The sequence below is a fragment of the Cnephaeus nilssonii genome (genome assembly GCF_951640355.1).
Source record: "Cnephaeus nilssonii genome assembly, chromosome: 11".
Lineage (NCBI taxonomy): Eukaryota > Metazoa > Chordata > Mammalia > Chiroptera > Vespertilionidae > Cnephaeus > Cnephaeus nilssonii.
Genome location: NC_137082.1, coordinates 45,341,286 through 45,368,896, shown reverse-complemented (window position 1 = coordinate 45,368,896; position 27,611 = coordinate 45,341,286). Strand labels below are relative to the sequence as shown.

The 27,611-nt window shown below is 37.5% G+C and overlaps 1 protein-coding gene across 1 annotated transcript; it reads left to right on the top strand.

Moving 5' to 3' along the window:
* Nucleotides 1-25,222, top strand: VPS4B (vacuolar protein sorting 4 homolog B). The gene is made up of 11 exons (XM_079783655.1): nt 1-271; nt 4,633-4,744; nt 6,903-7,059; nt 11,502-11,569; nt 14,720-14,839; nt 17,635-17,791; nt 18,165-18,313; nt 18,793-18,874; nt 20,560-20,779; nt 21,468-21,608; nt 23,544-25,222. The coding sequence occupies exons 1-11, from the start codon at nt 245-247 to the stop codon at nt 23,643-23,645; spliced, it is 1,335 nt and encodes a 444-aa protein (XP_079639781.1). The 5' UTR covers nt 1-244; the 3' UTR covers nt 23,646-25,222.
* Nucleotides 25,223-27,611: the final 2,389 nt, after the last annotated feature.

The window sequence follows — 27,611 nt, the reverse complement described above, 5'->3', positions numbered from 1 at the left end:
TTCTGGGGCCAGAGGTGGGACCAGAGCCCGGAGGGGCTCGGGATTGCGGAAGTTTTGCGAGGAGGGTAGGGGGCTCTCGGAGCTCCGTGTGGTTTCGGAACAAATTCCAGAAGGGAGACCGCTGCTAGGGGTCCGAGAGTCCCCAACCTGTGCACGTTTGGGGCTCCTCCAGGCGCAACTCGACGTCGCCGCTCTTGGTCCTGTGCCCTCGTTCCTCCCCAGGGAACCGCCTCGGATCTCCGCCATGGCATCCACCTCGACCAACCTCCAGGTATTACTGTTTTCCCACCCGCCTGGAGGGCTGGAGGCGGGGGGCGGAGGGCGGAGGGCGGAGGGCGGGGAAGAGGGAGGAGGAGGGCGGTGCCCAGCCGCAGGTCGGGGAGTCCGGTGCTTTCCGCTCGCTTCCGGGGTCTCCCACTGGCTTTCTGAGACTCTTGACTTATGTTGAGACTTTCCTTTTCCCTTCAAACCAGCCGCCATTTGAACCGAACTGGGCAGCGCTGTGAGCAGACGCTTCAATCTGTGCCAGAGAGAGCGGAAAGCACGAGATGTTTGCAAAGCACTGCTCGGGACCCGTTGAAAGTAGGGTGGTCCGTAGTTCGCTTAGTTCCTCAGGCTGGTACAGCTGAGCTCTTCTGTTCGAGCTGTCAAGTGAATAGAAACGTGAGAACAGTCTTGGACTCCGAAGAATCCGTGGGTTCATTGAGTATATGCGTTTGTGTGCACTCTTCTACGGCTCCCAGATTGTAGTATATAAGATCAGGGGATGTTTTTTTAAAATTACGTTGTGGCTCCACTTCCCCACCCCACCGTAGTGAGCTGGGTATTTTGTACACCAATCAAGGAATCCTAAAACTTTAGACTTAATCGTTAGACCTCTGTGGAGCGGACATTGAGAAATTTCTGAAAGTGTCTCCCCTCCTCAGAATGGATCTGGGGCTTCAGTATGCGACTTGGCCTCGAGCCCTTGGGTTTCCTTGTTTGCAATAGGAATCTATGGGTGCCCTGCACTGGCTGCTGTAGGTTGGCAAGTGTGGAAGCAGGCTGACCACCGAGGGGACTGGGCAATGGTATTGACAAATGTGATAGTGGATTTAGCCAGGGCGGAAGCTAGGGAGATGGTCAGATTGTATCCTAAAAGAATTACTAGCACTCCCAAACTACAGCAAGACACAGTTAACTTCATTTCAAATTAAAAATGCTAACAGAAACAAGGGTGAAGTGGGGCATTCAGCAGGGAAAATTATCATCCTTGATTAAAGGTTTAACATGTGTTATCAGTACAGTAGCAACATGTGGCTGTTTAAATTTTGCTTAAAGGAAATTCAAAACTCACTCCTCAGTCACACTAACCACAAGTGCGCAGAAGTCGTGGCTAGTGGTTCCTATATTGGATGGTGTAGAAGATACATGTTCATCATGAGAGAAGGTTTGGTTTAAAATCAAGGTACTGTATTTGGAGATAGATAATTAAATACTGGTTGTAAGCATTTTACTTTAACAAAGGTCAGTGTAGTGCCTCAAAGAGGGCTGACCTCGAATGAGGGGACTGCGTGGTGAGTGGCACAGTAAGTAAAAATAATGACAAGAAAATTACATCTAGAATAAGAAAGAACTTATTTCTGCACATGGCTTAGCCTTCCTGATACATTTTTATATGACCAGGCACATAACCCACCAGGTGACCATATGCTACAACTCTGAGACCTTTATATTTTGCCTAGTTTACCAAACTTTCGAAAATTTAGCTTTAAGTTCAGGCTAGTTGAGATGTGAAACAGGTAACTTCTACTTTTGTCAATTCGAAAGCATATGACTTTCGTTCTTCCCTGCTGCTACAACACGGGGGGTGCGTGATGCCCCAATGAATATCTCTTCTCCCATTTACAGCTTTCATTCTTTCTCTGCAATCTGCTTCAAAATACAATATTCATACATGTGATTGGTTTGGGGGTTGTTTGAATAATTTTTTCTTATCTGAATTACATGCTTACTTTTAATATAGTATAGACATGACCATTTTTTCCCCCCTTCAGACTCTTATTTCTGTTGCATACAGTTTTATGACCTAAATTAATCCAGTTGTAATATTTAAATAAACCGTGCTTGTTTTTTATTTGTATGTATATTTTTTAAAAATTAAAGATAGTTTTTTAATGAAAATTTTACTTTGACGTAATTATAGATTCACACGCAGCTGTGAAGAAATAATACAGAGATCCTGTGTACTCTTTATCCCGTTGCCTCACATGGTGGCATTTGGTAAAATTGTAGTACAGTATCACAAACAGGATGGGCACACTGATCCATTCCACCAATCCTGTTCATATTTCCCCACTTTCACTTGTACTAGTGTGTATAGGGTTCTGCCAGGGGTAGGTTCAGGTATCCATCACTACCATCATGATATAGAATAGTTCTATCCATAGGGATCCCTCCTGACCTTTTATAACCACAGTCACCTAACTCCCACTGCACTCCCCCCCACCCCGCCCCCATTCCCTACCATCTCTGTATCAGTAGTTCCTTTTTGGCACTAAGTAATACTCCATGGTAGGGATGTACCACAGTTTATCATGCAATCGTTGACGGATATCTGGTACATTCATGTACAAGTTTCTACGTGAACATAGGTCTTGGTTTCTCTGGAATAAATGCCCAGTAGTGCAGTTGCTGGTTCATATGGTAGTTGCATGTTTATATTTGTAACAAACCAGTTTCCCAGAGTGGTTGTATCATTTTACATCCTACCTGTAGTATATGAGTGGTCAGTTTTTCTGTATCCTCACCACTATTTGTTATTGTCACTGTTTTTTATTTTAGCCATTCTGATAGATGTGTAGTGACATCTCATTGTGGTTTTAATTTGCATTTCCCTAATGGCTAATGATGTTGAACATCTTTTCATGTGCTTATATTTGTATATCCTCTTTGGTGAAATGTCTCTTCATGTCTTTAGCCCATTTTCTCCTTAGATTCTTTTTATAACTGTTGAGTTTTGCGAGTTCTTTATATATTTCACCTCCTGTTTCATAGGTCAGTGCTCAACCATTGAGCCACGCTGGTTGGGTCTAAATACTACTCTTTTGCTAGGCATGTGGTTTGCAAATATCTCTCCCAGTCTATAGCTTGTCCTTTTAACAGAATCTCTTACAGACCAAAAGTTTTTAAGTTTGATGAAAAAATATGTTTTTTCCTTTTATATATTGTGCTTTTGGTATCAAGTGTAAGAACTAAGATTTTATAGTTTTACATTTTATATTTAAGTCCATAATCCATCTTGAGTTAATTTGTATACAAAGTGTGGGGTTAGGTTGAAGTTCAAGTTCTCTCTCTCTTTGCTTATGGATATCTAGTTACTCTTATACCATTTATTGAAAATTCTATTTTTCTGCCATTTACTTGCTTTTGCATTGTCATTCAGTTGAACGTATTTGTATGAATTTATTTTTTTTAACAAAAAATACTTCAAAAGTAGTCTGTGTGCATTATGGACATTTTTAGAAGATGTGGAAGTAGAAAATGAAAAAAATTAAAGTCTTTCAAAGATAAGTTCTGTTAAATTTCCTCCCCATCCTTTTCCTGTGCTTTTTTTTTTTACCTGTTGTTTCAAATAGTGGAACTTGTGCTACGTGTAAAAATTGTTTCTTTCCAAAAACTTTAATTATAAATATACTAGAGGCCCATTGCACAAAATTTGTGCATGGAGGGGTAGGGGGGGTCCCCTCAGCCCAGCCTTCACCCTCTCCAATCTGGGACCCCTTGGAGAATGTCCGACTGCCACAGGATCAGGCCTAAACTGGCAGTCGGACATCCCTCTCATAATCCGGGACCACTGACTCCTAACTGCTCACCTGCCTGCCTGCCTGATCGCACCTAGCTGCCCCCCCTGCAGGCCTGGTAGCCCCACGCAGCCTACTGCTCAATTGTTTGGTCGCCCCTCACTAACCCCCTGCCAGCCTGGTTGCCCCAATGCAGCCTGCTGCTCAGTCATTTTGTCGCCCCTCACTAACCCCCCTGCCGGCCTGGTCGCCCCACGCATCCTGCTGCTCAGTCATTTGGTTGCCTCTCGCTAACTCCCTGCTGGCCTGGTCGCCCCACACAGCCTGTTCGGTCGTCTGGTTGTTTTGGATGCGATGGTCGCTTAGCCTTTTGTATATATAGATTTCATGTTACTACAAATGTTTTGGGCCTAAGCCAGCAGTCAGACATCCCTCTCGCAGTCTGGGACCCCTCGCTCCTTACCGCCCGCCTGCAGCAGAGGCAGGAGAGGCTCCGCCACCTTCTCTGCACTCTCCAGCCAAAGGGCCTGGCTTCTGGCTGAGTGGTGCTTCCCCTGTGGGAGCACACTGACCACCAGGTGATAGCTCCTCCGTTGAGCGTCTGCCCCCTGGTGGTCAGTGTGCGTCATAGTGACCGATCATTCGGCTGGTCATTCTACTGTTTGGTTGATTTGCATATTAGGGTTTTATTATATAGGATGTTATTGTGATTTAGAAAAAAGATGGATTTGTTTTAAGGTTGTATTTTTAAAAAACGACTTTCCATATGATTATTTACTTCAAACTTACACTTATGCTTTGATTTTGATGGTTTGATTTTGATGGTATGATTTTGCTTCTCCTCAAACAGAAAGCAATAGATCTTGCTAGCAAAGCAGCCCAGGAAGACAAGGCTGGGAACTATGAGGAAGCCCTTCAACTCTATCAACATGCTGTCCAGTATTTTCTCCACGTAGTTAAATGTAAGGTCATAGTTTGTTTCTTTATTTAAAAACACCAAAAGAGCCGAAACCGGTTTGGCTCAGTGGATAGAGCGTCGGTCTGCGGACTGAAAGGTCCCAGGTTCGATTCCGGTCAAGGGCATGTACATTGGTTGCGGGCACATCCCCAGTGGGGGGCGTGCAGGAGGCGGCTGGTCGATGTTTCTCTCTCACCGATGTTTCTAGCTCTCTATCCCTCTCCCTTCCTCTCTGTAAAAAATCAATAAAATATATTTAAAAACACCAAAAGAAATTTTTATTTAATCTATTTTATTTATGAATATTGCAATACAATGCCAGAAAATTCTAAACTATCAGTTTGCAAATATATATACTGTAAACACAATTTAATATATTTATAAGTACATATGAAATATATATAATATCAATTTGCAAATATAAATATATCCCACTAGCTTTCTAGCATCTAGACAGGTTTTGGATACTCAGCTAATAAATCTGCATGACTATTATAGTTGTTACCTTGCGTACCTGAACATATAAAAATGTCATATAGTCAGTAGAAGTAAGTTTTTTATTGTATCCAACTTATGTAATCTGAACCTTCTCATCTTCTAAGCATCTCTTTGAAAATACTGTTTTAAAAAAGGTTGGGAACCTTTTTTCCCCCCCCCCCATGTATTTTTTGAATATTGGATGTTCCCCATGTGTTAGGCACTGTTCCAGGCATGGGGATCCAGCAGTAATGGAAAAATGGGGAAAATCTCCTGCCTTCATGTATCTTAAGTCTAATGCTGAACATGGGTGAAATAAGATGTTAGAAAAGACTGCTTTCTTGTAAACTTTAAGTTTTTTCTAAATAAAAAATTTTAGCAGTTGGATAATTTAGCATTTTCTTTTGAGTTTCCCATTTAACTTTTGAGATTTTTCTGTCAAATTAAAGTGAAACTAAGAATGAATTGTAACATGCAAAATGTGGGGCTAATCCTATGCACTGCGTATATTGCTGAAGTCTTCTTTTTAGGTAGCTCTCACAGAGGCCTGCCCATATGTAGTAAAATTACTGTATTGGTGGTACACATAATATATGGGATTTCTATCACTGTTTATACTCTGAAATAAAGCTTATTTAGACATTAATGGAAATTGTTAATGTTGCTTTATCTATTTATCTTACTGGTTTTATATGAGATAAGCAGCTTTCAACTATCTATATAAAATGTAAGGGAAGAGACTAGAATCTTACATAATAATAGAGAAACATGTAAATTGACTGTACCTCCACTACGCACACAGCCAATCAGAGTGAGTATGCAAATTAACCCAACAAAGATGGTGGTTAATCTGCATACATACCTGGGTCCCGGGAACCTCCTCGGCACCCAGGTCACTCCCAGTCAGCCATTGGAGGGGTGGGGACCCCCTTCCCAAGCCTGTGACCAAACGCTGACCATCCGGAAGGCAGCCTGGTGACCTAGAACTGACTGCCCAGGTGGATGAGACCCAGAAAGTGAGTCAGGGTCTGATCTGCAGCCTCAGTGGAAGCTGTTGATCAGTGTACTTACCTCTTTCTTTCTGCCTCTTTCTTTCTGATCTTCGCCAGCAGCCAGGTGTTTCTTTCTCTCCCGGCCTTCGCGGGGGCTGCTGTTAAGCCCCACCTCTTTGATCAGGCCCAGAGATAGGCCTGGAGATGCTGACTGGCATAGGAACCGACCAATGAGAACCAAATCTGGGTGCTGTGGGGAGCCAATGGCTGCCTAGGAGGTGGAGCTTTTGACGCTGACTGGCATTGAAATTGACCAATCAGAACCAAATATTTTCCTTGTTTAAAAGTATGTCTAAGGCCCTGAAAAGTGTTGCAGTGGTTAGAGCATTGGCCCATGGACCAAAAGGTCTCAGATTTGATTGCCAGTCAAGGGCATGTAACTGGGTTGCAGGTTCGAGGCATGTGCGGGAGGCAACCAATCAATGTATCTCATCTCGATGTTTGTCTCTTCTTCCCTCTCTCCCACTTCTTCCTTCTCTGCCATCCACTCTTGTGTGGCATCTCTCTAAAATATTCAATGGAAAAAATATCCTTGGGTGGAGATTAACCAACACAAAAAAAAGTATATCTAAGAGCTTAAAAATATCTGGATAGAACACTAATGGAAAAATCTCTCTCATTTCCCTTTAATAGATGAAGCGCAGGGTGATAAAGCCAAGCAAAGTATCAGGGCAAAGTGTACAGAATATCTTGATAGAGCAGAAAAACTAAAGGAATACCTGAAAAAGAAAGAGAAAAAACCACAGAAGCCGGTGAAAGAAGGACAACCGAGTCCAGCTGATGAGAAGGGGTATGCATTTTTTTTCTTTATTTATTTTTTGTACACTCCAGTGACCAGACATTACATAACTTAATATGTGATTATCCCAATAAATCCCGCACCCATCCAGCACCATGCCTAGTTATTACAAATTACTGACTATATTCCCTATGCTGTACTTTATATCCCCATGACTATTCTGTAATAACCAATTTGTACTTCTTAATCCCTTCATCTTTTTTCAACTAACCCTCCTCCCATCTGGCAACCAACAAAAAGTTCTCTGTATCTATGTGTTTTCTGTTCTGCTTTTTCATTTTGTTTGTAGATTTGATTGTTGATAGATATCTACTTACTGCCATTTTATTGTTTATATTTTTTATCTTCTTAAACATTTCACATAATACTGGTTTGGTAGTGATGAACTTCTTTTAGCTTTTTCTTGTCTGGAAAGCTCTTTATCTTTCTATTCTAAATGATAGCTTTTCGGGGTAGAGTAATCTAGGTTGTAGGTCATTGTTTTTACTCTTTTGAATATTTCTTGCAACTCCCTTCTGGCCTGCAAAGTTTCTGTTGAGAAATCTACTGACAGTCTTATGGGAGCTCCCTTGTAGGTAACTAACTGGTTTTCTCTTGTTGCTTTTAAGATTCTCTGTTTGTGGTTTAACCTTTTGCATTTTAATTATAATGTGTATTAGTGTGGACCTCTTTGGGTTCATCTTGTTTGGGACTCTCTGCGCTTCCTGGACTTGTATATCTGTATTGAGAAGGGGTGTGTATTCGAGAGTGTTAGATTTTATTGTATCAATTAAAAGATAAAATTAAATAGTATTTGTAAAATAAATTTCTTTCATTTAAACTAGGTGTTGGCAAACAATGGCTCATGGGTCAAATCTGACCTGCAGCCTGTTTTTGTAAATAAAGTTTTATTGGAGCAGAGCCTTCCATTTACCTATTGTCTATGGCTGTTTTTGTGGTGTTCCAACAAGATTGAATAATTGCAACAGAAATTGTCTGACCCACAAAACCTAAAATATTTACTGTCTGGTCCTTTACAGAGGAAGTTTCCCAACCCCTTGGGGGACAATATACCTCAACTGACCCTCCATGACCACTTGGTAGGAAAAAACATTTGTAGGAATGGTATTCACTTCTTTACCCTCTGGCCATTATATAACATTGAAGTTTGAAATTATAGGAATGATCTGTGGATTAAATTTCTGATTAGTAGTATTGACTCTTAGTCTGTACTATCCACATGGACAAAAAGAAAAATGACTCCAATAATGTGAATAACTTTTTGAATATCTTATGTAAAGTTTTTTTTTATATGAATTTGCTTTATATTTGCTTTTATTTTGTTATTGTGAAGAAATCAACACAGCATTACTTATAAACATCTAAACCAGTGGTTCCCAACATGGGGCACACACCCCACAGAGGGGCAATTTGATTTTTAAGGAGGCAATTCAAGAATGAGTTATTAACAATATTTTTTTTGCATTTTTTATGGTTCTAGGTGCCTCATATACAGTATATAAATATATATTGTGACATTTATGCATTTCAGTTTTCTATTATGAAACAGAAACTTTATTTGCTGTTTTTTCATGTCACTTCATATTATTATTTTTTTAAACAATTCCTTAGTGATTTCTTCCTCAGTACTTCATCTGTCCTTTCGTTCTTTTATTTTTCTCTTTCATGGATGCCATGTTCTTTGGAAACTTGTTTAGACCAAGTTAATGGCCTTTTAGGCTTCCTCCATGTGAATAGGAATTTACTTTTTGAATAAGAATTATATGTCACAGGGTGGGCATCAGGATTTTAGAGATGCTTAGGTGGGGCATGGCCAAAAAATGGTTGGGAACCACTTATCTAAACTCAATTTTGGAATGTCTTCCCAGATGGAAGATGTATCATTACCAGATGCAAAGTTTGTTATTCAGTATGTTCGTGCCAAGTTCTATGCTGAGCAGTGGGAACATACTCTATGCTGGTCCTCTGACCATTCTGTTCATTGATGCCGGAAGTGGTTCTAGATGACAACACACTCTTAAGAAGATGAGATTCTGAGGTGGGGTTATTTGGGCTTAAAGGCAGAGGTTCTGGTTAGCTTTAGAGGATACAATACTCGTGGTTCATGATATGCAGTGGCACAAGCTACTTAGCCAATCCCCTGTGGTCACCAGGAATGGAGATCTTTGAAGGAAATGTTTTGGGAGATTGGGGACTACTACCATAGGCCAGTTTGAAGGACATGAGCAATATGAGAACTAGAGTTAACTAGCTGCTCCAAACTACATGGGAGAGTTTGAAGAAAATAATAAACCCAAGGTTTTATATTTTCTGTTCAAGACATGGTCAGGGAACCAGGGATTTTTTTTGTGACACCGAAGAATATTTTACCTTCTGCAGCTAATAGCATTGACATACAAAAATCAGACCCCAACTGATCTTGTGGATTACTGAATTCCAACAGACATTCAACTTCACCAGGTTTCTTATATAAAAGTAGGACATTTATTGGAAGACTGAGTCTCCAAACTTGAAGTGAAACTATTGTGAGGAATTCAGTTAACTTTGAGAGCCTGGACCCCCAACTCTCCCTGAAACTCCCTTTCCAACAAAAATGCACTTTCCTCCCTGAGAGTTGAAGCTCTTCTGGTCTTACTTGAAGATGCTGTAATGCGCTCTGCTGAGATGGCTACCTAGCAAAGGGATGCCAGTTCTGAATTGAACTGCAGGACCTACTTTGGCTAATTTAAGTAAAGGGGATTTATTATAGTGTATTACCTTACAGAATCTGGGGCCCAGAGAATCCAGCTTGGGTTCCATATTGCTAGAAGAAATGCCCAGCTCCACCAGGTTCGTTCTGGCAGAGACCCAATGCTGCCAACTCCCCCACCAAATACTTCTGATGCCAGGGAGTGGGGTATAGCTCCCTCAGCAAAGCCAATGCTTTCACCTACAGGCATGCCCTTACATGCAGACCCCATCTCAGTTGCTTGCTTCCTTCTTGGAGAAACTTTAGTCTTATGTGGAGCCCTAGCTGCAAGGGAGCTTGGGAAAGGCAATGTTTATCAGTGTAGTCTTTATTGTACCAAGAATGCATGGTAAAAGAAGGTTGACCAGAGTGTCAAGTGAATCACTTTGCAGTCTCTACCTTGCTCATAGACCCACCATCCTGTGAAAACCAAGGCATTCCTATTTTGGAATAAAACCTATCCAATGTTTTATCTGCCTTTATATCTTATATTTGAGAAATTATGTAATGTTCTATATTTTGCTTTATTACTTTTTCACTCAACCTTTCAATGAACCATTTCTACATTTTTATCAGGATTACAATGTATTCTATCATATGCTAATCTCTGTAACTAATTGAACATACATTATTCTTTTTTTCCTGTTGTGAACAGTGTGGGCATGATTAGCCTTGTAATCAAATCCTTGAACTCATCTTGAGTTATTTCCTCAGAATAAATTCTTAGTTATGAAATATCTGGGTTGATCTTCTTGTTCCTGGGGCTCAGTTCATTTTCATCAGAAGCTTCATTTATTCTTTGGAAGCCCTAGATCAGTGGTTCTCAACCTTCCTAATGCCGCGACCCTTTAATACAGTTCCTCATGTTGTGGTGACCCCCAACCATAAAATTATTTCCGTTGCTACTTCATAACTGTAATTTTGCTACTGTTATGAATCGTAATGTAAATATCTGTGTTTTCCGATGGTCTTAGGCTCTACAGCAGCGGTTCTCAACCTGTGGGTCGCTAGCAGGGTCGCCTAAGACCATCGGAAAACACAGATATTTACCCTGCTAGCAGGTTGAGAACCGCTAGCAGGGTCGCCTAAGACCATCGGAAAACACAGATATTTACATTACGATTCATAACAGTAGCAAAATTACAGTTATGAAGTAGCAACGGAAATAATTTTATGGTTGGGGGTCACCACAACATGAGGAACTGTATTAAAGGGTCGCGCATTGGAAAGGTTGAGAACCACTGTCCTAGACTAAGGGTTATAGACCTTTGTGCCTTAAATAATGAATTTTTTTTTCCTCCTAGTTATGTCTTGTTCTAATATATAGTTTGCCTGGTTCTGGGTTTTTTTGTTGTTGTTGTTTACAGCTCTCTGTAATTCATCTTAAATCTTTTGTGGGATGAGGTGTGGGGTATGCATTTGTGAATTAGCACATATATAGGTGTGTCATGGGAACTTGGAGCTAGTTCCTGATTTCATTCAGGTCTTTTTGCCCCTTTCCTGTTCATGATTCCATATTGATGGATAATATTCCTGCTTAATAATTTGCTTAACATATTCTTAAAAGTAATGAAATAAGCATAACTTTTCATATGAATGTCTCATTTTGCCACTTATAATATTTCAAGCTAATCTTTCTTTCATTTTTGCCTTATTTTTTATAGCAAGGAGTGATCATTTGAATATATTAAATTCTTTTTATTAGGAATGACAGTGATGGGGAAGGAGAGTCAGATGACCCTGAAGCAAAGAAACTACAGAATCAACTTCAAGGTTGCTTTAGATTTCATTTTTAAATTTACTATCTTATTTTTAAAAAACTCAATAGTGAATTGTCTATTTGAATTGCTTCTCCCTTTCCCCCTTGTATTAAATAGGTTCAAGAATTGGCTTTGTTTTCTAGTGGTCACATGCTGGTTTTCATAGGATTTTCTCCTTAGGCTCTCTAATGGGTTGGGGTTTTTTCCGTGAAGTAAAAATGTTAAAAAGCCTGACAGTTGGCTTATTTAACTCTTTTATTTTGTCTTGTTTTTCCCCTGTTAGAGAAGGTAACATTTAGACTAATAATACACTACCAAATCTGAGGTTGTCAAAATATCCTGTCAGGAACAGAATGAATTAGTACTTACACCTGGCTTTTATTGTTATTGCTATAGCTTATTTATTGATGATTTATTTCATGTTTCCAACCTGCTCATGTTTCCTCATCTGCCTTTTTTATTCTGTTTCAGCACTGCCCTTTATATTTCTCTCTTTTCACTTTTTACCTTCCACACAAAAGAAAACTCTTTGATTCTCCTCGACTATAGTCTAGTGGCATGATGGAAGGAGCATAAATTTTGGCTCCATTCAGATTTGGATTCCATCCCAGGTCGGCCACTTAAATCTTGAGCAAGTTCCCTAACATCTCATAGTCTGAGTCCCAGCTCTAAAATAGTAATTAATAATATTTTTTGTTTCAGGGCTAGTAAAAGATTTCTGACAATGTAAAAACTGCCTAGTATTATAGTTAACAAATTCTAGGAAGTCAATAAGTGGTTGCTTTGTATATAGTGATCTATGTAATTGCTGGCTTCTTTAGTTACTGAGATTGGATTGTTTTTTAATATGTTAACGATGTTTTTCAGGTTGAATTTTATGTATTTTGTTCATTTGAATCTTGCCAAATAGAATGCATAACTGAGACAGATTTCCATTATATCGGCCCAGTTTGGTTCGTGAATGATGAATAGTCTCTTCAATTTGTAATATTGTATCTGTCTCGTCTCGCCAACTCCACTGGGAGGTATAGGAGGATACTATAAGGGCAGTACCTTAAAAACACTACAGTTAGTGAGGGTATTTTATATTCCTAGAACTTAAGTGGTGGATGTAGTTCAGGGACAGAACTAAGTTTCCACTGCCCGGGGCAATGGGGACACACACTTTGCACTCAGTAAGTTTGGTTGAGCAACCCAGTGGTTCTGTGCCAAGTGGCCTTATTTCTGTTGTAAGGCAAAAAGCTTTCTTCTATCTATTCTGCGCAGTAAAAATTAAACAACAAATTGTATAATAAGTAGTACAATGAAAGACTGGATAAATTTATATAATTGGAAACAGTCAAATTACTTGACCTTTTTTTTAGTCCTCACCTGAGGATATTTTTCCATTGATTTTTAAAAAAATATTGTTATTGATTACATTTGAGAAGGAGAGGGAGAGAGAGATAGAAACATCAGTGATGAGACAGAATCATTAATCGGCTGCCTCCTGCACGCCCCCTACTGAGGATCGAGCCCGCAACCCAGGCACGTGCTCTTGACCAGGGACCCTTCAGTCCGCAGGCCAGCACTCCATCCAGCTAGGGCTTTCCATTGATTTTTACAGAGAATGGAAGAGAGAGGGAAAGACAGAGAGAAATATTGATGGAGAGAAACACATCAATTGGTTGCTTCCTACACAAGCCCGGACCCAGGGCGCAGGCCTGGGAGGAGCCTGCAACTGAGGTACATGCCCTTGACTGGAATCAAACCCAGGACCCTTTGGTCCAGAGGCTGACACTCTATCCACTAAGCCAAACTGGGTACGGCTGACCTTTATTTTCTAATAATCCTTTCCCCTTTTTCATTTTACAAACCATTAAGCAGTGTCTAGTAATTAATATTACTTTTATTTAAGTAATCTTTTATCACTAAACATTCTAAAGTCCCCTTTAAACTTTAAGAAAAAAATGTATTAGGTTAAATGTGAAGATTGATTACGGCATATTTAGAATATTCATAGCAAGAAACTTTAGTTGACCAGGTTTGCTTACTTATAAAGTAAATTTACTTTCGTTAACTAACACAAATCCTATCTGATGATGTAAATTATTTCCTTATGTAGGGTTACTAAACTGAATGGAACATAGAAAAGAAAAAGTGAATTGGCTTTCTCAATTCATATTTAGTCTGAACTTTTAGAGTGCAAAAAATGTTTATGGTTTTATTTAATTTTAATCTAGAGTTAATGATTTTCATAATTTAGTAAAGTTTCAGAGAATAACTACTCTTAGAATAATAGGTGATATTTCCTAATGAGAAGAAATAACCCATAAAACTAATTTCATAGGTAGCAGTAGATAGTGTAAGTGGTAGTGTTCTATCATACAATTACACATCATCTTGGAACAAACTGCTTAGTGGTTTGTAGTTGAGCAATTTCTATATACAGTACTGGAAATTAGAAAAGCTTTTGATGAAAGATAAACTAGAAAGTTTTGGCAATGGTTATATTAAAAAGACTCTTACTATGACAATTGCTATAGCTTTTGAATATATGGTTTTTGAATTGTTTGGCTTCTGTTTAGCAAATCTCGGTGTACTATTGCAAATCTACAAGAGTCCATTTTCTCTCTTGCCTCCATTATCTCCTTCCCTTATTTCCTTCCCCTTCCAATCCCTTATGTCCATCTATCCATCTGTCTGTCTGTCTTCAGTTAAATTTGTTAAGTGTATTTTCTTTCTGTGGTTAAAGGAGAGTATTAGATCACCACTTTTTTGGGTGTTTGGTTAAGAGGAGAAATAGTAAATCAACCCCCATTGAATGAGCACTTTCAATACTCCTGAATTTGTGCTGTAATGTAATGTTTGGTGCTTTTCCAAGTACTCTTAATATTTATTATGTCATTTGACTCTTACACCAGCCTGTCCGAGTACCTTGGGCAGACGGCATATTTTTACTTCACAGTGAGGAAGCAGTCATAGGAAAGTGACTTATTCCAGGTTCCTGACTGCTCCCTACTCCCAACTAGTTCCTCATCACACTCTTTCAAAAAGGTTTTTAATACATCAGTTTTTTCCAGACAATTTTATAATACATTTATTTAACATCGTTATTTCATGCTGTCATCTAAATTTGATGAAATAGTCCTCCTTAATTTAAAGATGATATAATTTTTTGTAGGTGCCATTATTATGGAGCGACCTAATGTGAAATGGAGCGATGTTGCTGGTCTTGAAGGAGCCAAAGAAGCACTTAAGGAGGCTGTGATATTGCCTATTAAATTTCCTCATCTTTTTACTGGTGAGATGACTTTTCAATAATTTTTTTGGATAATTTTTCTAAACCACATTGATGACTGAAGTAGAGCATAGTGAATTCTTGTCACCATCTCATGATTGATTACCTTAAATAAATTCTAAGGCAGTGTTACGCTTTTATACAAAGATATTTATTTCACATATATAAACATATGTTTAATATACATACTGCAAAACAATCTGAATGTCAGCCAGTAGGGCACAGTGTAAATCACCAGCATGCAGTGGAACCCTGTACACTCATCAAATAGAGTGAACATCTATATCTAATTAATGTTGGAAAATGTCCACGCATATTATAAAGGTCAAAAAGCAAGTTATAAAATATGTGTAGTATGATTCCATGTTTGTTAAATAAATGCATGTGCTAAAAAATAGATGTAGACGGAGTGATATAATAAGATGGATGATTTTTAGTTTGTTTTTTTTTTACTTTCATCTGAAATGGTTTGTAATGGACATGTACTAGTTTTATAGGAGTATTTCCATTTTTTAAAAAGAGAAGTAAGAATTATTTACCATTTTCAGATGAAGTGTGTATCCCCTAGTGGCGGAGGAGAATGTTGCTAACCCGCCACCTGGGTAAAGTTGAAGTTACAGCTCCGGCAGTGACTGATTTGTCTGTGCCAGACCATTCTTTCTCATTGTCCTTTCCATGACTGCTAGCCTATGTTTGTGATTTGGCTATACGCATCATTTGACAGTGACACAGAGGTCTTTTTTCTTTTAAAAACAAGCTGGTTTATGTAGAGAACAAATCTGTGGTGTTGGCCTCAAACTGAACAGGTCTGGACAGTGATGTCGTATAGAGCAGTGATGAAGAGCAAAGAACCCCTGTCCACCTGTTGTCCACCTAGCTCGAGGTATGACTTACAACCTAACTTCAGGAATATGAAACTAACAGTATAAAAGTTGGCATCAGTTGAGTTGACGTCATTTTGTATTACTTATACCAGTGTTTCTCAAACATGAGTCATTTATGGGTCATCTTCATGAATTTTTTCATTGTGTCATTAGGTAAAAAATATTTTTCTTTAAATTGCTCACTTTTAGATCAGATCTTTATTTAAGCACAGCATAAATATACAGAGACATGCAGAAACCCATAAGTGTTCAGCTTTATAAATTTATCACAGAGTAAATACACCTGCATAATCATCAACCAGATCAAAAAGTACTACCGGTAACCTGGAAGTCCCTCTGCCTCTTTCCTCCCCAGTGATAATCACTCTCAGCTCTGAACACCATAGATTGTTTTGCCCACTTTTGAACTTTTAAATCATCTCACTTATTTTACTTAGTAACTATTTTAAAAGACTGCTTTGTGTTTACTACAAATGGAAAAATTAGTGTTTGTCTAATACACATTAAGAAGATAATCATTTATCTTGGCCAATGTGGCTCAGTGGTTGAGTGTTGACCCATGAACCAAGAGATCACTGGTTCGATTCCCGGATAGGGCACATGCCCGGGTTGCAGGCTTGATCCCAGCAGGGGACGTGCAGGAGGCAACTGATTGATATTCCTCTTTCATTGATGTTTCTATCTATCCCTCTCCCTTCCTCTCTCTCTCTAAAATAATAAAAACATTTAAAAATATTTTTAAGATAATCATTTAAATAAAAAGTATTTGTATATCACCTAAAAGCATTTTAAATGCCACCAGTGGCATGTGTACCACATTTAAGGAACACTGACTTATAATTGCAGACATTTAAAATAGGAAAACAGAATTAAGTAACAGTTGAGGCTTTTGAAACAATAAACATAACAATATTTAGTTTTCCCAATGGTCATCTATATATTATTTTTTTGCAGACACTATGTACCCATCCACAATTTGCTCTTAGCAGTTTTTCAGTGTATATTTGATATTTGATTTCCAGGTATAGCCTAGCCTGATTTATTTTAGGCAGCATTATAATTTCTCATTAGCAAAATTGAGATACAAAGAGTTGATTTGTTTACATTTTATTTTAGGAAAACTAGGGTTTAAGGTAGCGTCCCCTTATCATTGCCCAATTATTTGAATAAGGGTGTGTAACCTGTAATAATAACCTGTGCTTCCTGGTGGGATCAGGAATTGAGCAGAATTTCACAAGGGTCAACCAAATGTGTTAATTTCATTCCTCCAAATGTCATAGTGTTTAAAAGAAAGTATTTTCAGCTACTTTTTCCCTGTGGATATAGTTTCTTCAACAATATTTTTTTTAATTGATTGATTTGAGAGAGAAAGAGACATCAATTTGTTGTCCACTTATTTATGCATTCATTGATTCTTGTATGACCCCTGACTTGGAATCGAACCCACAGCCTTGGCGTGTGGGGACAATGTTCTAACCAAGTGAACTACTTGGCCAGGCCTCTCTGACAATATTCTGATATCAAGCAGTGCACACAGTATTTGGTCAGAAGTGCCTTTTAACTGAGCTCTTTTTCCTCACTAGACTGAGCCTGTGGAGGGCAAATATTCTTTGGCATTCATAGTTCTCTATCTGCACATTGTGGTTTCTCTACATAGTGGTTGAATGAATGAGTGAGCAAGCAAATGAACTTCCTGTTAGAAGGATCATATTCATGTAAACTCACTTTTGACAAAGTGGTCTCTAAAAAGAGCAAATAAAATATATTTAAGATTTATCTATGATTTATTTTTTAAAATTTTTATTCTATTGATAGCTTTAGAGTGAAAACCTCCTCACAGCATGGATGATGTCTCTGGTAACTGAAATCAACAGTCTTGAAATTCTCATGTTATATTTCTTACACAAATTTCAGGCAAAAGAACACCTTGGAGGGGAATCCTCTTATTTGGGCCACCTGGAACAGGAAAGTCCTATTTAGCCAAAGCCGTAGCCACAGAAGCAAACAACTCAACATTCTTTTCAGTACATTCCTCCCACCTTGTTTCCAAGTGGTTAGGTGAAAGTGAAAAGTAAGTAAGAAATTGTTTTTTTAAATATCTTCTTTACCTGCTAGTCACTATTTTACTCTATAAAATAATAAATTCTTACATCATTAATAGACATTCAGAGAATTGACATAATATAGGTATTCTTTTCTCTGTCAAATCAGTCCCTACTTTGGAATTTATTTCATAGGAGAAAGATAAACATATATGTATAGTTTAGTAAATTGTCAAGTGGATTATCCAAATGTAGCATTCTTGTTTTCTGGACCAAAACATGATTAGGCTTTTTAATTTATAGAGTTCCTATAATACTGTATATTGTTTTGTTTTCCTCTTTTCATTAAGCCATGTGTTGTCTACTATTTTCCAGAAACTGAAAGCTTTTATTTATTTTTAGGCTAGTTAAGAACTTATTCCAACTTGCCAGAGAGAATAAACCTTCCATTATCTTCATTGATGAAATCGACTCTCTGTGTGGTTCAAGAAGTGAAAATGAAAGCGAGGCTGCACGTAGAATTAAGACGGAATTCTTAGTTCAAATGCAAGGTGGTGTCACTGATTTCTAAAATAGTTTCTATTTATTCTACAATCATTATTATAACAGTAATGTAAAATTCAAGCAGAATTTGTTCATTCTAACAGACTGTTTCATTATGCCTTGTTTCATTCTGTCTTTCATCCAGTTGTAATCATCTTGAGGGACTTGCTGATATAAATAGTAAAGAGATCTATATATTCGCTTATACCAGAAGCAGTATCAGTAAAAGGAATATGTAGAATTCAAATGAAATCTCTCAAGAAATATTTTGAAAAGAATATTAATAGTATTTGTCCAAAGTCTAGGAGATTTGAGTCTTGGGGATATTTGCATCATATTTTAGTAATTTGATATTTGATTCAATATAGTGTTTTTCACAGAGAGACTCTCAGGATGAGGTACTTTGGTGTTAATGCATCACATTGTTAACTGGACAGAGGGACACTAAAACAACAAATTATTTACAATATTGCCTATTTTGATGCAGGTGTTGGTGTGGACAATGAGGGGATTTTGGTTCTGGGAGCTACAAATATACCCTGGGTTCTGGATTCTGCCATTAGGCGAAGGTATGATGTGACAGTAAATATATCTTAACAAGATGTAACAAGTGAATAAGAATTCCCATTTTGTCCAGTGAGGAATCATTCTGATAAGTTTGCAGAATCTTTTTTAATGTTCCCTAACCCTGTTACCTTGGGGAAAGGGAGGCAGGCATCTGTTTGTTTGCTATATTGAAGATACGAGATTTTCACATACTGGAATCTTTCACATTGGGAAAGATAATACCTAATATTTACCTTTAGCTTGGATTAAGGCACTGATGCTTCAAAAATTTACAAATGTAGTTTGATATTCCAATGAAGAACCTTCATATAAAACTTTAGCAAAATGACAATAATACAAGTTGAAGAATTATAACAGATATATTTTCAGTTAAAAAAATTTGTCTGTAATTTTTAAATTGCATATGAAACTTGAGCTGCAGGAAAGATATCTCTCTGACAATTTTTTACTGCTTTGTAATTCCCTGTTTCATTCATTTACTTTTACATGGTAAAAATTACCATTTTAGTTTTTGCCACTCTTATCCCATCCACTTGATGGTTTCCCAGGATGCTAGATCCTGGTACCAAGAAAGGAAATGTGCTTGTTATTTTTTTTAAATATCTTTATTTTTTTTGTTGTTGTTAATCCTCATCCGGGGATATTTTTCCATTGACTATTAGGAAGAGTGGGAGAGAGAGGGAAAGGAATTCATGACGTGAAACATTGATGTGAGAGAAACACATCAACTGGTTGCCTCCTGCACCAGCCCCAACCAGGGCCCACGCCAGGGAGGAGCCTCTGTGTGTGTGTGTGTGTGTGTGTGTGTGTGTGTGTGTGTGTACACGTGTGTACGTGTGTACGCCCTTAACCAGAATCGAACCTGGGACCCTTTGGTCTGCAGGCCGACACTCTATCCACTGAGCCAAACCAGCTAGGGCCTGGTTATTTTTTAAGGTGGCTTAATTCTGGGCCCATCTCTGCAGATAATGAAAACTTTTTAGATTCTTCTCATTGCCATAGAACATTATCTAAAGAAAAGAAAAAAAACATCTTCACAGACCACTTAAATCTTTCCTCATTGCTTTCTTCCCATATCCAAATACTGAAATTCTAAGTGGTCATTCTAAGTGAAATTCTAAGAAGGCAAGCAAAATTATTGTTAATAAAGCATGGTGTTTAATTATGATGTACTAGAATTATTTGTTCTGGATACCTATTATAATAAAGTGGAAATTTTGTATAATATGTCTATTCTAAAAGATTTTGAGTACGTTTTCAATTTTGAATTTAGAGAATTATTTTTGTCATCTCTTGTTTCATGTTGTTAATTATATTAATCTTTTGATCAGTTCAGAGTATAATTCTATGGGAAACTGTAATCCTGGAGGACATGTCATGTCATGAATTCCAGGCATATAAACACTATGGCAAGATAACCCAAAAATCTTGTGAGAAAGACTAACCAATTCCAGTTGGTTCCCTGGCTATTCTGGTTTTATTTGTTTTGTGTTGTGGGCATTTTACCTTCGTTTAACCTAAATACATGTTTAATTAACTCTAACACATATGGGCCCATTTAACTTAGTCAGCTTAACTTTGTACAAATGAGAATATCTAAATATCTTGTTTCTTGAAAATATCCTAATTTTCAATTGAAATGAAATATATATAGTAATATTCTTAATGTAATGTTTTTCATTTTAAGATTTGAGAAACGAATTTATATTCCTCTGCCTGAGGCCCATGCCCGAACTGCAATGTTTAAACTGCACTTGGGGACCACTCAGAACAGTCTAACAGAAACAGACTTCCGAGAGCTCGGGAAGAAAACCGAGGGTTACTCAGGGGCAGACATAAGTGTCATTGTGCGTGACGCACTTATGCAGCCGATTAGAAAAGTACAGTCGGCCACTCACTTTAAAAAGGTAAGAGATTTTTATCTGTCCTTCATAAGGTTTTAAATAAAACATCTTAAACAGCAGTAACTGTGTGTGTGTGTGTGTGTGTGTGTGTGTGTGTGTGTGTGTGTTTTAACTCATTTTCTCCCTGTGATCATTGTAAGAAATTTCAAAATACAGAAAAGCATCAAGAAAAACATAAAATCAAGCAAGATTTACCTCATCACCTAGAGATAATCACTTTTTATTGTATACTAGAGGCCCGGTGCATGACATTCATGCACTGGAGGAGGGGGGCGGTCCTTCAGCCCGGCCTGTGCCCTCTCACAGTCTGGTAGCCCTCGGGGGATGTCCGACTGCTGTGGAGGCAGGAGAGGCTCCCACCACCACCGCTGTGCTCGCCAGCCGTGAGCCTGGCTCAGGGCTTCTGGCTGAGCGGTGCTCTTCCTGTGGGAGCGCACTGACCACCAGGGGGCAACTCCTGCATTGTCTGCCCCCTGGTGGTCAGTGTGCATCATAGCAACCAGTCATTCTGCCGTTCAGTCGATTTACATATTAGCCTTTTATTATATAGAATTACTCTATTTATTTTCAAAAGAAAATGTTTTAATGAAACATGAAATAATAGTATATTTTCAAAATTCCTGATAATGGCCTAAATCTAATACTTATTTAACTTATCCAAATAAATATTCTCGATTACTCTTTATTCCAGGTTCGAGGACCTTCCCGAGCTGATCCTAACAACATAGTGGATGATCTCTTAATGCCCTGTTCTCCTGGGGACCCTGGTGCCATTGAGATGACGTGGGTGGACGTCCCTGGGGATAAACTTTTGGAGCCAATTGTTTCCATGGTTTGACATTTTGTTTCATTTTTGGCAAAAATTTTAAACATTATACTTTGTAATTTGTCAACTATAAAAATTTTCGGTTACGTAAGATTAGCTAGAAAATGTTAGCATAATCAGACATGTTTATTAAATATAATCTACTCACTTTAAAAGTTGTAAAAAGTAACTTAAAAGAAGAAATAATCATCTTTAAAATGTTTTCTTAGGCTTTGAGAAAAATCTTAATTATCAATGAATGAGCTATTTTTTAAAAAACACAGGCTTCTGCCGAAACCGGTTTGGCTCAGTGGATGGAGCGTCAGCCTTCGGACTCAAGGGTCCCAGGTTCGATTCCGGTCAGGGGCATGTACCTTGGTTGCAGGCACATCCCCAGTAGGGGGTGTGCGGAAGGCAGCTGATCGATGTTTCTCTCTCATCGATGTTTCTAACTCTCTATCCCTCTCTCTTCCTCTCTGTAGAAAATCAATAAAATATATTTAAAACAAAAAAAACACAGGCTTCTGACCTTATAGGTCTTATAGTTGAGATACTATTACCAAAATGCTCATATATATTGCATAAATTATTGTCAAGCCTTAACTAAAAAGTAGGGCTGGTGAAAAATTTTCCCCTGAATCTCACATTTGGTAAAATATCCAGAAACCGTAATGTAGGAATCATAATATTCCTAGTAGTGTTTTTCTATTTTATTTCTCAAGGCTTTATAGAAAATTTGAATAGTGTAGTCCTAAAAAGAATTCTGAAATAATTTTATTTAAAAAATTGCATTCCTATTTATATTGAAGGAGTTAAAATAATTCATAAAGCTTGATTTTGTAAGGCATATCATTTCTTAAGGAACTTACTATGATTGAAATGGTTAATTTGTTATGTTTATGTTTTCTTCTTGATAAACACTCAGATTTTTAAATCTTCTGCTTCCATTACAGATATTCAAAGAGCTTTATGGTAGAATGAATAGTAACTTCCAGGAGAGAAACTTTTACATGATATGTAGACATAAATATAAAGATATATGTGAACATGTATATAAATATTTATGTGTGAGTGTGTGTGTGTACATACAACACCCATATTTGTGTTAATCATAATGCTTATCTGAGAAGTTATTCAGAAGCCCTTTTTTCCTTTAAATCCTTGTTTTATTTATTAGTCCTGATTCTTTTGATCATTTTCATTCTTACAGGACAAAAAGTGATAGCCTAGAACTTAATTTTTTTTTTTAATATATTTTATTGATTTTTTACAGAGAGGAAGGGAGAGGGATAGAGAGCTAGAAACATTGATGAGAGAGAAACATCGATCAGCTGCCTCCTGCACACCCCCTACTGGGGATGTGCCAGCAACCAAGGTACATGCCCTTGACCGGAATCGAACCTGGGACTCTTGAGTCCGAAGGCCGACGCTCTATCCACTGAGCCAAACCGGTTAGGGCTAGAACTTAATTTTTTAACAAATCTCCAATATTAGCCTATTTTCTTACCATTTTAATTTTAATTTTAAGTAATAGTTAATTCTGATTTATTGATTTGGATCAAATAGAATTCTATTTCACATAAGTATAAGTGACTAAGACTATTTTTTTTTTAGTTGCACTTGGAAAACCCCCCTCTTGTGAAAGGGAAGAAAAAAAAAACCAGTTAAGGCTAGAAGAGAGATGGGGGCATGTTTTTGAGGGTCTTGATCCTCAGGCTCAAAGGACTGACTACTTCTGATGGACAATGAGGAGCTATTGAAAGGTTGTGATTAGGATAAGGCAAGCAATTGAAAGTTTCTATGCAAAGGAATAACATGGTCAAAGCTGTCCTTAAGAAGAATAAGAGTTTATTGTCAGTAGTTTATGGTATTCAGGTTTGACCTTAGTTGAAAGTCAGTAATTGTGATGATGAATCAGTGATTAAATCTATTACTAATACTCCCCTCTCCTTTCCCTGATAGGGTGATATGTTACGATCACTGTCTAGCACAAAGCCCACAGTCAATGAACATGACTTGCTGAAATTAAAGAAGTTTTCTGAAGATTTTGGCCAAGAAGGCTAAACCAAAGACATGAGGAAGATGTTTACCACGTGTGTTCTTTCTGTGGAGGAATTTTTGCCTTTCTTGGATGGCATTCAGGTTATTTCCAGTAAAACACTTTTACCACAGGGAAACATAGATCTCATTTTGCGTTCCTCTACGTTTTATATGTATTTTTGCTCTGTTACCAATTAAATGCTTTTATTAACAAAAATTATAAAATGATGGGCTTTGAAGAAATGAGTGTTACATGAATGGCAAAAAAAAGAAATTACCCAGTAAAAAGAGGATTACAATTGCTTGAGATACAAATTTTTAAAATTGTTATGAATGGTGGTCTTTGTAAAAAATTTATCTTTCTTTTTTACTACAATGAAATAGGGCTTATATCATATTTTGTAAAAATTCTTAAACATCTTTTTCACATTGTAAATTTATTTACTTTATTAAAACTTAAAAATGATAGAATCTTTACTCTCAGGGATGGGTAATAAAACAGCAAAGAGACTGATTGGGCTTGAAAGATTTTGAATTGTGTTCTAGCCAAGGCTCATTAAATTTTTTTGATAGGTTGACATTTTTCTTTGTGTAGATTTAAATAATTTCTTTTAAATCTGCAAGCCTTTTTTTAAAAATATGTTTTTATTGATTTCAGAAAGAGGAAGGGAAAGGGTGAGAGAGAGAGGAATATCAATGATGAGAATCATCTATTGGCTGCCTCCTGCACGCTGCCTACTGGGGATTGAGCCCGCAACTTGGGCATGTGCCCTGACTGGGAATCAAACCATGACCTCCAGGTTCATGGGTCAATGCTCAACCACTGAACCACACTGGTGGGGCAAGCAAACTTTTATATTTAAATACTACCTTTCACTGTGCATTCTCAAGAGAAAGACTTTCTAAATTAGGCATTGTCTTTATCTTGAAGGAGAAAATTCTCTGTTTCAATTGTGTCTTTTTGTAGCAAGATTGACCCAAACCAGTAGTAAATAAATATGTCCTTTTAAAATAATTCTGCCATAAAATACTGTTATGGGAACCAGTGCTAAAAGGAATGGCCTTCATTTGGCTTATGGGAAGTGTGTGATGTTGGTGTGCCTGTGTACATACATATATATAATTTTTTAATATAGGGTAGCAAGGATCTTTTACCTTTTTTAAGTTCAGGGAACAGTGTGTCCTGGCTCCACATATGTTGTCAGTGTGTGATGCTTCATGAAGCTTTATAAATGAGCTGATGTCTCATTCAATAATAAAATACAAACATGATACTATGTTATGTTAATATTTTCAAATAAAAAATCTGAGGGTGTGTATTGCACACTTTAGCATCAACACTAAGTTGTGCCTTGTACATTTGCATTGGCTATACATGCAAAGGATTATTAAGTTTAACTAAAATGAGGTAGATTCCTTTATTACTATAAAGCTCTACCTTGCAAATACTATGGAATGACTTGTCTCTTAATATTTGCACATTTACATATTATGCTAAATGGTTGCCTTAGGATTTTCTGTACAGATTGTTTTTGTTGATATTAAATGGAAATCATAGGCCTGAAACATGTTCTTATGTGAAGTAAATTGATATAACCTAGTATTGTCTGTATTCTGTGTACGCTTCTTTATTTTGGGGTCTTCTGTATAGGAGAAAATATTATCTATATTGATTAGATACAAAACATAATTTAAAATTATTACATCTGTTTGAGTCTCTGCTTTCCATTCTTTTTAGTCTACATCTAGGAGAACCGCTGGATCATGTGGTAATTCTGTGTTGAACTTTTGAGGATCCACCAAAGTGTTTTCCACAGTGACGGCACCAATTTACATCTCTACCAGGAAACACAAGGGTTCCAGTTTCCCCACATACCCACCAACTCTTGTTATTGCTCATTTTTGTTTCATTTTGTTTGTTTGTTTTTTATATCAGCCACCTTAATGGGTGTGATGTATATTTGTCATTTTTTTAAATTAGGAAAATATATAATCCAACAATGAGGGTAATAGCAGTGGGGATATAACCCATTACCAACTTCTGCTATTCATTCAGTCATATTAAGACAGCCTTTTACAATTTGGATTTTTTTGGCATTAATTTTAATTTTTTGAAAATATTTTTTATCTTAATTACTGAATTGTTTGGCCTCTCCTTAAACTTTGTGCCTGAGTAAGTGCCTCAATCCCTTCACCCTCGTCTCATCCTGCAGTATTTATAGATGACAGCACAGTTGGAATTACAAGAAATAAGGTCACGTTTACTTAGCTAGGGCTCTTTTTTGCTAAACCTATCAAATTAATTGCCACACATATTTTACTCTCCAGCCTTTGAGCAAAGAGCTCCTGCTGAAGGGCAGGGCAGGGCTGGTTAGTACAAGTAGCAACAAAGTCATCATTAGGGGTATCCTAAATGATTCTTGACTTATTCCAAAAGTAAGCTTTTTTGTAGTTGGGCCTAAAATCTAACCAGGTTTATTTTACCTTTTATGTAAATAAAATGCAAAGACTTTGAGGAAAGTACAAACTACATCTGGATTTTATAATACCTAAGAAGGGAAATTGTCGGGAATGTGTTGGGCAATATGTGTTGTTACAAGTTGGATTCTCCAGGAGCCAACAAAGGTGGAGTCTGGGGTCAGGATGTTTACTACAGATCAACACCTGTGAACAGAAAGGGGAGGGAACAGAACTGGGCAGAAGAGGAAGTTAATGTAGAGCATTCCTGTGTAATTTTTACAAGCTTTCCCTAATGTATAATCAAACCAAGAAATTAACGTTAGCACAATCCCATCAACCACACTACTGCTTTATTTTGATTTTACCAATTTTTCCACTAATGTCCTTTTTCTGTTGCTGGATCCAACCCAGGATGGCATTTAGTCATCATATTTCCTAGTTTCCTTCCTTTCCTCAGTGATGTTCCCTCAGTCTTTCCTCTCAGGAACTTGAGATACTTTTTTAGGTGTTTTATTTCTTTATTTTTATGTATTTATTTTTTATCTTGAGACAATGCAAGAGTGTTAGCTAGATATTTTGAAAAATGCCCCTCAATTTAGGTTTGTTTGATGTTTTCTCTTAAGTAGACTAAGGTTGGGGATTTGGGAGAATAATACCATATAAGCGACGTGCCCTACTAGCGTATCAAATCAAGGGGACATGATATCAACATCTTATTCTCAGTGATGTTAATTACCTTTGCTCATGTGATTAATAAGGAGTCGGGGGACGGGGGTTTCCACAGAAAATTACTATTTTTCCTTTCCACACACTGTCCTTCAGAAGCTAGTTGTCAAGTCTTGCCTTTGAGAAAGGAAAAGGAAATAAAGCTTCCCTTCTGGAGGGAGAGAAATGAAGAATTTGTGGGTATATGTTAAAATTACACAGTATTTGATAATTATTTGGGGAAAGATCCACTGAGTATGCATTATTCTGTTTCTCCGTAATTTTTTACCCACTCACTGTCAATCTTGCCTATAGCAGCAATTATTATTTGGTGTTCTATGGTGATTTTCAGTTTCATTCCTTACATTAACAAATGTTACATTTATTAATTTAAATTCTGTAAGTAAGAGTTGTCCTTTCCCAGTTTCAAGCCTGTTTGTTTTTTTTTTAAATTTTGAGTTTTACATTATAAGCTAAACTGCGGAAGTAAAGTCTGCATTATTATTTTTAATCTTTTTAAACTATGTTTTTCATTAATTTGAGAGAGAGAGAGATGGAGAAACATTGATATGAGAGAGAAACATCGATTGGTTGCCTCCCGTACACACCCCAACGGGATCAAACCCACAACCTGGGTATGTTCCCAGACCAGGAATTGAACCAGTGACCCCTTGGTGTATGGGATGGTGCTCAACCAACTGAGCCACATCAGCCAGGGATATTTTTTATCTTAATTTATGAGATAATACTAATTTAACTGAACTTTTTTTGTGTAACACAAAACACCATCCTGAATGTGGCAAATGATACCTAAGGATGATGATG